At 44.5% G+C, this 10,826-nt stretch overlaps 1 protein-coding gene across 2 annotated transcripts; it reads right to left on the minus strand.

Moving 5' to 3' along the window:
- Positions 1-1,326: 1,326 nt before the first annotated feature.
- SERPINB1 (serpin family B member 1) lies at positions 1,327-10,480 on the minus strand. Of its 2 annotated transcripts, none has more exons than XM_021696991.2 (7): positions 10,392-10,480; positions 8,715-8,890; positions 6,559-6,696; positions 5,796-5,913; positions 4,651-4,793; positions 4,378-4,545; positions 1,327-2,672 (listed from the first exon to the last, which is right to left on the minus strand). In XM_021696991.2, the coding sequence occupies exons 2-7, from the start codon at positions 8,880-8,882 to the stop codon at positions 2,271-2,273; spliced, it is 1,137 nt and encodes a 378-aa protein (XP_021552666.1). In that variant the 5' UTR covers positions 8,883-8,890; positions 10,392-10,480; the 3' UTR covers positions 1,327-2,270. The 2 variants fall into 2 exon arrangements, with proteins under 2 accessions (XP_021552666.1, XP_021552667.1); XM_021696992.2 differs by lacking the exon at positions 10,392-10,480 and adding an exon at positions 9,811-9,967.
- Between the last annotated feature and the right edge of the window lie 346 nt (positions 10,481-10,826).

The raw sequence follows: 10,826 nt of genomic DNA on the forward strand, positions 1-10,826 counted from the left end.
TGCCTAGAAATGAATTTAACCAAATATTGTGTGTGTCTATGTGTCCTGTTAGGAAAGCACAAGTTCACGAACATGTATTTGTATATGACCTTCTAAAAATTTTATTGTTTTGCTCTCACAGTTTAAGTCCAGCTGGTATTAATATTTAAGTTCAAGGCAGAAATCAACTTGAACTGTTTTCCATGTGCATTCCCAAATATCCCAGAACAACTGATTGATTGAAAATTTTCTCCCTTCACTCTCAACTTTGAAGTGCCACATTCATTATTATCCAAATCGATTCAATTTTCAGAGTAAAAGAGGGCATTGATATTAATTAGAATAAGTCTCAATTCAGTGAAGTATGTCTTCTCACCTCGTTCTTCTGCAAGACTGTCTCGGATATTTTTGGTCATTTACTTTGTTGTATAAATACTAGAACCACTTACCATGTTCCACCAAAAATATCTGTAGCTTATATCTATTTCTATGGTATTTGTACCATATATTTTTTCCATTCTTTTCCTTTCAAACTCTATTTTTATGTTATAGACATATTTCCTGTAAATACCAGATAGTATTTTGCCAATCTAGCCTAACCATCTTTGTCTTCTAACTGGCACTGTCAGCCAATTTGCATTTTAAGTAGCTACTTAGATATTTGGAGTTTAATACACCATCTTGGTATTTGTCATGCCTGCTTTGTGTACCTTTCTCTCTTTCTTCTTTCCTCTTTTTGGATTGATGGTTTATTTTTTGGTATTCCCTTTTTCTCTTTGGTTTATTTTCAAAGTTATAAATCCTCTCACTCTTCTTCTAGTGGTTACCTTAGACTATGCAACATGCACCCTTGACTTATCAAAATAGAATGTAATTGTAGGGGCGCCTGGGTGGCTCAGTTGGTTAAGCGACTGCCTTCGGTTCAGGTCATGATCCTGGAGTCCCGGGATCGAGTCCCACATCAGGCTCCCTGCTCGGCGGGGAGCCTGCTTCTCCCTCTGACCCTCCCCCATCTCGTGCTCTCTCTCTCTGTCTCATTCTCTCTCTCAAATAAATAAATAAAATCTTTAAAAAAAAAAAAAGAATGTAATTGTAATTGTACTTTTATTCTCTTCCCAGACAATGCAAGGACTTTAGAGTTTTTACCCTATTTCCTTCCAGAAGAAGAAAAGAAGGAAGGAAAGCTTTCCCACAACAGATTTGCCAGTGGCAAATGTTGTTTTTATTCTGAGGGCTATCTTACTACCATCATGGACATCAGTACTTTCAGGCCAAGAACTACCTGTTTTATTCTTGGCTTGTCTAAGATCCAAGAGAACAAGAAGAGGACTGAGATCAGTGTGGTTTGTAGAATCTTAGGAAAATTTATTAACCAACCCACTAGTTTTGTGGGAACAAGAAAATGCAGCATTTCAAGCCTCATTCCAAGGAGTACATGTATATTAATCAGAGTCCACCCCCCACCTCCCCCCACAGCACTGCATAAAGCCATTCCATTGCCACAAAAACCTGCATCACATGATGAAAGTCAAGAACCTTCATCAGAAAACATGCAAGAAGACGGTTAACACCCCCCTCTTTGCTTAACGGTCTCTCCCACTACATTATTCTTTCTGTCATCTCTTGGCATCTTTTATTATAGGGCACCTACTTCTTGACTCCATGTGATCCCACACAAATGCCACATCAGGTAGGATAAAGGAGAACAAAAAGGGGAAGGCAGGCTATCACCATATGGCTCTTCAACAGTTTGAAAGAATAAGAACAACAACCAAAGATACTAATCTTGTAGAATAATGGATGAGAAATATTGGCCAAGGCAAGTTTGTCTTCATAACCCAGGCCCTTAATTGAGGCTCTATATTTCAATTGAATAACCATTTTTAAGCCTCCCTTCTACAATCAGTGTCTATTTGGGCTTCCAAAATTCTATCTGTAAAATAAATTACAGAATTATCATGTTTCCTTTGGCTAGCAGGAGAACATAGCAACTTCATAGACTACTATGTTGTCAAGAATCTACACATCTGATTTCTTGCCTTTTTTTTTTTTTTTTTTGGACTTGCATTCAAAAGTAATCACTGGACTTAGTCAATATAAAAAAAAAAAAAAGGAAAATAGATACTTGTGCCAAAGTTCATGGGTGTATGTAAACAGCAAAGAGCTGAACTGACAAGGGAAACGGAAGATCTGCTTAGGGATGGTAGTGGTATTGGCAAAGACGTGTGAAAACCGCCACCATTAAAAATGCAGGTAATAAAGCTCTAAGCTTGACCTCGTATTTCCAGTCTCTAAGGGGAAGAAAATCTGCCCAAGAACAGGATGTTAGATGAGGGATTGTGCCGAATGAAGAAAATGAACGGATGGTCGGCAACAAAGTTCTCCTCGGGCACCAGCATGGCAAAAGTGGCTATACCCGCGGTGGCCGCCGCCGCCTCTGTGCCCTCTTCATTCACTTCCACAAAGGACTTGTGGACAATTTTTGATATGAAAAGATCCCTGGCTCCTGACATGCCAGACAGATCAGCCTTGCGACTAAAGAGATCCTGTATACCCAGGTGGGCCAGGTGGGAGTTGAGGTTGTAGCTCTCCTCCAGCTTGAACTTGGGCAAGTGGACTTTGACTTCAACGCGGTCCAGATTCTCAGCTTTGGTCCACTCACGCAGTTTTTCCAGAGTCAACTCTTCCTCGATCTGGAATGCCAATGGGCAAAAAGAAGAGGTGAGAACAATTTTATGTAAGTAAACTAAAAAGGATTATTGAAGTGAATGGACCCATTATATCAGTTGCTAATTAGTCTCCTCTGTGTCTTGTGTCAAAACAGATGCCATTTGGAAGATGTCATTTCTTTCCAGGGATTGGTGATAATAGAACAGAGCTGTGTTCCAGGCCATCAAGGGCCCAAGTGCAGAGACTCTGGACATTGGGTCCATCAAGTATCCATCCTCCTCCCTACCATACACTCATCCACCCCACCCACCGATCCATCCTCCCAGGACTTACTAGGCCCCTACCACAGCAGCTTACTGTGCTAGGCCAGGATGACTCTATTACCTAATGAGTCAAGGGGTACAAGGGAGAATTTAAAAGCTTTCTTCTATTTATTCTGAACCCCACTGATCACAGTGGTTATCTGTGAACCTCACAGAGCAGAAGAAATCTCTAGTAGACTTAGCTTCTAGGTAAAAATAGAAAAAGACCTCGTCCCTCACTAAAAAGGGAGTAATATGAGCGCCCACCTTATCGCACTGTGTGAGTATTAACTTAGTCGACATACATAAAGTGCTGGGCACCAGCGGGTGCTACATAAATAGAAGCTGTTCTCATGCTCTTACCACTACTGCTGTTGGACTAGAGCAGAACCATTACCCACTTGCTCTACTGATGCTGAGTGTTCTTTTCAGGAGGCTACAGACTTTCTTTTTATAATCAGAGAAAGAGACAAATAGAAGGAACATGTCGATTCTAATACATACTCTATATGTGGAAATGGCTAATATTAGACCCCTTCCTAAAAGCAAGTTTGATCAGGGACAGGGTAGCGAAAAACCACTCAGCAGCCTAGAGACACTGAAGAAAAACCATAATCTTTTTTTTTTTTAAAGATTTTATTTATTTATTTAGAGGGTTGGGGTGGAGGGGGAGAGAGAGAATCTCAAGCAGACTCCATACTGAGCGGAGAGCCTGACGCAGGGCTCGATCTCACAACCCTGAGATCGTGACCTGAGCTGAAATCAAGAGTCGGACGCTTCACCGACTGAGCCGCTCGGGCACCCTGACAAACCGTAATCTTCACGGTTTTGCTTAGTCTGAGCCCTGGCAAGACATGACATAGCCCTTAAATGACACAGAATAGGAACCTCATACGAGGCTCCTGTTAGGAGACAGCCTGAACGCTCAAGCCAACATGTCACGTGAGTCTTTTTCTATTTTGTAGCTATTGGAAATTTAATTCACAACCTATATGAATTGCAGCAAGGATGAGCAGTGTAATAGGGTTTTATAGTACACGATGAAACTTAGGTACTATAATGTTCTGGGATTTTTAATTTTGAAAAAATTCGTTTTAATAAAACAGCTTCATTTTATTGCACTTTCCCCAAAGTTCTTCTAAGAGAGTTTCCATGAGCTGCCACTGACCCATGTTACATGGAGCACACATCTTTAGATGTTCTCCACCACAACTGTTCCCTGACAGTAGCTGAAAATGTAAACTTAGGGCTTTGGAGTAGTAATGCCCATGAGCTACTTGACAAAAGAATGACAGAGCACTGGAAAGGGAGGTAACATCCGTAAACACATACGAAGCACCGACCACTAGCACCACCAACCACTACCACGCAAGGCAGAATGGGTACAGCAGGAGGAGACACGAAGCGTGAAGCTGGGAGCTGTTACCTTCTTGAGACCCGTGGACTCATCCTCAATGTCATCTGGCAGCAGGATGATCATGCTGAGCTCCTTGCCCCGGTAAGGCAGTTCCAGCACCCGGCACTTAAGGTCCTGGATGTAGCCAAATGGGAATTTCTTCTTCTGATACATCATTTGCACGGTTTTTTTGTTTTTCTGAACAGTTGAAAAAAACAAAACAAAACAAAAAACAAATCACTCACGTTTTTATCTGTGTTCTCTTCGAGCGAAGAGTAAGTTTAGGCATTTACCTCACCTTACCTTATTCAACCGGAATGGTGTATCGGCAGTAGCTTCCTTTATGAACTCATCCTCCCAGCTGCCTTTGAAATAGATGGCATTCACCAGCACGAGTTTAGTCATGCTGTCAACCGTACCTGCAGCCAACAGTTCTGGAATTTTCCCTAAAATGATAAAGTTAGCTTTTTTAAAAATCCACATATCAGAATTCCAAATTGGAACTGACATTTGATTAGCACTGAAATGCAATCCAAAAGCATATTCTGTACTTGATTTTCCTTTCACATAGTATTAAGTTAGGAAAGCCCTATCAGCATGTTTCTACTTTAAATAATCCAAGTAAAGGGCTAACAGGCTAAAACAGGAAATTTCTCCTTTTCTGGAGTGTATGGTAAACAATGAGCTTTACTTTGTGAATGACCATTCTTTTTCAGGAAAAAAAAATATCCTGTAAAAATACAAAATATTTTTACTCACTAGTAAATCACTTTTTCAAATCCTCTAAGTAGAAGCCTACTCTCACAAAAAAAAAAAAAAAAAAAAAAAAAAAGGATTTTAGTAAATATGCAAAAGGTAGGACAAGTACTCCCCTGAAACACGGGATCCACCCTTGACCAGAGCATGGCCATGAACAATTCTTTGTGGGGAAGACAGGTGTTCTGCAGCTGCCCTGACTCCTCCCACGACTAGGTTAGAGACAGTTGTGCTCGACAGTCCCAGCTACCATCCCTGATTTCTTAGACGAGAAGTGGACAAAAGTTATTTATGACCGCAGCAATTCATGAGTATTCATTCGCAAGTATTAGGGTATTTCTTTCCATGAGCATGTGAAACAATCGGGGCCAGGCTGGATTTCCCTCAGATTTTTTATCCCTTTTATTCTACATTCAAGGTGAGCTTTCATTTTACAATGTAGTTTTGGGAACTTATGGGGGGAAACGTATTTAGCTGCTTCAGTTAAATCATGCTGACGTTTCCTCTGTGAAGAATTTCTACATGTGAACACTGTCCAACTGGGTGGTGCAGAGTTCATTCCCAGGGTGAACTCCAGGATTCCCAGGGTCAGGATGAGGAAACAGGAAAAAGGGAGAGGCAATCAGATGCAGGTGGGGCACCTGGCAGGCGAACATCAGTGTGTAATAATTACTTTCTGCCTGGTCTCTTACCTTCCGTCTGCCCTTTGACCCACTCATTAATCACCTTCCTCGCATCTTCAGAGGCTTGCTGAAAATCCACACTGGCCAGTTCAGCACCATACATTTTCTGAGTTGAAGTTAGGAACTCCTGTTTTAAAAAAAGGGGGGAGGGATGGAGCACTGGGTGTTACGCACAAACAATGAATCATGGAACACTTCATCTAAAACTAATGATGTAATGTATGGGGATTAACATAACAATAAAAAATTTTTTAAAAAGGGGGGGAATATCATGAATAACTCCTATTACACACAGAGAGAGTTTTTTTAAAGCAGAAATGGTCCTAAAAGGTACAAATTGCACTATAACAAAAAAAATTCTAACTTTATACTTTTTTATTAGGGTAAAAAAGCCACATAACATTAAATTTACCATCCTAACCATTTTTTAATGTATAGTTCAGTAGTTTGGGTGTTTGTGTAAAATTTACCAATTCTTTTCCAACGTTTGGCTAACATTTTCATAAATAAGCAAATACTGATTGTACTTGGAAATGAACTATGGAATTCAGTCTTGCTTTGGTAAAACAGCCAGGATCGATCTTTTCACTGTGAAGACTATAAAATGAAGCCACGTCAATTAATGGGAGTCCTGTCTGTCTTATGTTTTCATTCTGTAACATTTTTCTGAATTTCTATAAAAATTAAAACTGATTTCTATGACTTGGTTATGCTAGAAAAAAAAATCTGCACTGTCTAGTGAGTTTCTGAACAGGAAGTACAAAGTACTTACAGGGAGGAAATTATACGTCTTCTCTCCATATAACCTATTAGCAAGTTTCAGGATATAGGAAGCTCCGTGTTTGTTGATATCAGCATTCAGACTCTGAAATCTTGAATGAATCTCCTCAACCATATCAAAATGAAGAGTCTAAAATAAAGAAAACATTCTTTCTATAACCACTTATTTTGAAATTATAAGGTGATTCCTTGGCATTTGCTTCCATCAAATTAAGCTAATGTGGTTTTTTTTTACCGATTATTCATGATCCGTAACCCAATATTTTATTAATTTCTCATAGGTGAACAAATAATAGAGAATCCAAATGTGTAGCATTGTGAGACACTATAATTACAACATTAGAAACTGCTTTTACACCACTTTTTGTTATAATTCTAGTTCTACAGTATATACAAGTCTGCTTTTGTCCCACAGAAAATCATAAATGGTATGTTCGTGGGCTTATCTTGCATCTAATATAATTTCACTGAAAGTTCTCAGAAATAAACAGTAAAAATAAGAATCATGAGCTATGCAGGAACACAAAGACATTACAGGTAGAGGGATTTTTTATTATACTATTAGCATCAGTAACTCACTTATTTGAAAATAACTTCTTTAAAGTTAACATATGGCAAAAGTTTAATTCCTCATGTATCAGTTACAAACCAAGAGTCCCTTTGTGGTTTTATGAGGCCTGGGCTGGTTCTTTGCTTTTAAGACACAAAAAACAAACCTATACGTGTACAAAGTTCAGTTACTCACCAAGATATGGAATGTTTGCCTAGTTGCCATGATCGATCTGCTTCAATGGAAATAGGGGTGGGGGAGGACCTTAAAACTATTCTTTGCTGAAGGCATAAAGAAAGCCTCAAGATAGGAGCTGACAGGGGGTCCCTGAGTGGCTCAGTCAGTTAAGTGTCCGCTTTCGGCTTGGGCCCCAATCCTGGAGTCCTGGGATTGAGCCCTGAGTAGGGCTCCCTGTTCAGCAGGGGTCTGCTTCTCCCTCTCCCTCTGCATCTCCCCCTGCTCCTGCACGTTCTCTCTCTCTTAAATAAATAAATAAATAAATAAATAAATAAATAAATAAATAAATAAAAGCTGGTATTACCCTGCAGGGAGCAACTAACAATTAGTACCAGGGGGTAAAAAAAAAAAAAATGTAGATTTTTGAAAATTTTAAAATGCTTTCATATCTGCAATGATGAAGAGGGCTGGTTCTCCACCAAGTACAGTAATAGAAGCTCTGAAGCTGGAACAGTCCATAAACTAGAATCCAGGGCTGGATCTTCCCTAGCGTCAGGTGCCATGTACTTTATGACTGGCACCTTAGGAAGCCCTTCACTCTTGGCACTCCTTTTCCCTAGATTCCAAGTAAAGCCAGAGTTCTCCTCTCAGAAGGAAAGAATACCTAGCACAGAAGTGCCCTGCACCCCCGCTAAGGACAGGAGGAAGGCTGGGCATCGCGCTTCTCCTCCTGCCGCCACACCCCCAAGGGCCTGGCCCCGCCCCCGCAGCGGCCGGGCTTCACCCCTCCCTCCTGGCGGGGCCCTCCCGCTCACACTGGCAGGCCGTGTCACAGCCCTCACAACCACACTCAGTGCCAGGCCCAGGGCTAGGCGGAGGCAATTCGCAATCACACACCCGCTTTGTCCCCTCCAAAGGGCGCCATCGCCAACTTCTCCGCGGTGGTGCGTTTCCTATGTGTCATTATGCTCAAAAGTAGCATTCCATAGACAGGCTTTATTTACCAGCGGCGGGTCATCACATGCAAAGCAGATACTGGAAAATCCTCATCCAGGAAGAGATGCTATGGCTTACAGGAAAGCTGTCAAGCGACGGGCACACCGCAGGGGTTTCGTCAGCTTTCCTCACTGCCCTACCCTCAGCCACACAAAAAACTGCCTGGCACATAGCAGGTGCTCAGTAAAGACTTGATCATGAAGGAAAGCCTGCATACCAATGGATTGTTCATCGTGCTCCCTGCTCAGCGGGGAGCCTGCTTCTCCCTCTGCCCTCCCCCGACCCTCACTCACTCTCTCTCAAATAAAATCTTAAACACACACACACACACACTGTAAGCTCAAAGGCACAAGTTCTCAGTACAGACTTGACATTAGCAAGGAGACGCAAGGGAAGGCAGGCTGTTTTTGTTCGTTTCTACTGACCCTGGACACCTGCGCTGCAGTATTGCCTCGAGTCCCCAGAAAGATCATGGCCAGCGCTGATGAAATGCTGAAGGGAGAGATGAAGATGTTCCCAGTAGGATTGTCCTTACTCAAAGCGCGGAACAGGTCCAAGGCGAAATGGGTGTTGGCTGTGCTCAGCTGCTCCATGGTGAAGGCTACAACACAGAACAGAGGCCCCGAGCTGCCCACTGCCCGCACCAGCAAACGAGGCAACCCGCATGTCCCCATCTCTTCCTCAGCTGGTGCCAGCCACCCTGGAACACCCTGAAACATCCTAGAACTTGTACTGTCTCTCTCTCTCCCTCTCTTTTCAGGGGGCCAAGACACTTCCCATGCACACGAATGTGGGACTGGGAATGACCGGCCAGGGGTTTAGCAGGGACACAGGACCTAGGGCATCCTAAAGGGCTCTGACCTTGCAGACAGGTGAGTCTGAGGAGGGGTCCACACTGAGCCTCTCCTGCTAAATTTAGGGGCACACGACTTTCTGTGCGCCTTGGGTTCAAGTCTCTGATTCATCTGGGCAATGAATCCATTGTCCATATTTACCTGAAATAAGAATGTTTCTAGGGGCACCTGGGTGGCTCAGTTGGTTAAGCGACTGCCTTCGGTTCAGGTCATGATCCTGGAGTCCCGGGATCGAATCCCATATCCGGCTCCTTGCTTAGGGGGGGGTCTGCTTCTCCCTCTGACCCTCTCCCCTCTCATGTGCTCTCTCTCTCTCATTCTCTCTCTCAAATAAATAAATAAAATCTTTTAAAAAAAATAAAATAAAATAAAATAAAAAAAAGAATGTTTCTACTAGAAAATCCTAACTACCTACCTAGGCACTAAAGCAAATTCCACTTAAGTAAATGCAGTTGTCCTCATTATTGAGATTCAGTCTAACGCTTCCCGAGGTTGAGAGTCCCGAGTCTCTCTAGCTAGTGTTGGATGTGAGAGCTTAAGAACCCACCGCAGGTCCCAGGGTTAGGCCCGGGCAGCCCGACAGGGAGAAGATGACAGCATCCTCTCGGTCACCCCTGCAACAGTTGGGTGCACCTGGCCTTCGATCTCAGCTTAGCCACCCACTTACCCCTCGTGACTTCTCCCAGAGCCTTAATTAATGTCCCCACAGAGAGGCCAGGAAGACGACTAGCTGGGCTGGCTGCTTAGTGGGTAAGGAATAAGCTACATTATTGTTGCTGATAAATCTCTCTCTCATCTGGCCTCCTTTCCCTTCCTCCAATCGCAGAAAGGAGAAGCGGGCTCCTCCGGCCCGGGCCTGGGATGCCTGGAAACTGCCACGAACAGCTCAGGCAAGAAGGGAGAACAGGAAGAAAAACATTCTGATCCCGGCCATGCCGATTCCAGGCTCCACGCCCCGAGGAACCTAGCTCCCGCGCAGGCCCGCCCGGCCTAGCGCCCCGGACGCGGTGCCGGGGGATCCGGGGCTCCCAGGGGCGCAGGGCGCACGGCGGGGACGGCGGCGTCCGGGGCGCGGGGCGGGGCGGCGGGGGCGCTGTGCAGGGTAGGGGGGCCGCGCAGGCAGCAGTCCGCGCGCACCGGCCGGGGCTGCGGTGATCTCTCGGCACCGGGGCTCTGCGCCGCCGATGGAGCCCCGGCTGGCCTGTCCCGCCCGGCCCACCTCCCCACGGCGCCCGGGCCCCGCCTTACCGGCTCCGCGCTGGGACGGGCTCCGGGCGGCGCGAGGTGTGGGAAGAAGCGCTGCGGCCCGAGGCCCTTATAGCTGCGGAAGGGGAGTGTCGCCCGGGCAGGCCGCCGGCGGGTGGCGGGCAGGGCCTTGGCCCTTCCCCCCAGGACTTCCTGGGAGTCTGGGCTTGGAGGCTTGGCCTCGTAGAAGCCGAGGTGAATGGGGGCTCCGCGGAGCGTCCTCCTTTCAGCCCCTTTCTGAGTTCTAGGCAAAGTCAGATTCCTGGCAAGGATCTGATGGAATATTTCTTACTAAGATGTGAATGACTGCGATGATTATAGTGTCACCTCTTACAGGGCAAACTAGCCCCTTCGAGTCCCATCTATGTATGATATACTCCAAACTCGGAGGTTATTTGTTTATCTTTTGGTGGGGGAAACTAATTTGGGACCTCTTGC

The sequence above is a fragment of the Neomonachus schauinslandi genome, chromosome 8 (genome assembly GCF_002201575.2).
Source record: "Neomonachus schauinslandi chromosome 8, ASM220157v2, whole genome shotgun sequence".
Lineage (NCBI taxonomy): Eukaryota > Metazoa > Chordata > Mammalia > Carnivora > Phocidae > Neomonachus > Neomonachus schauinslandi.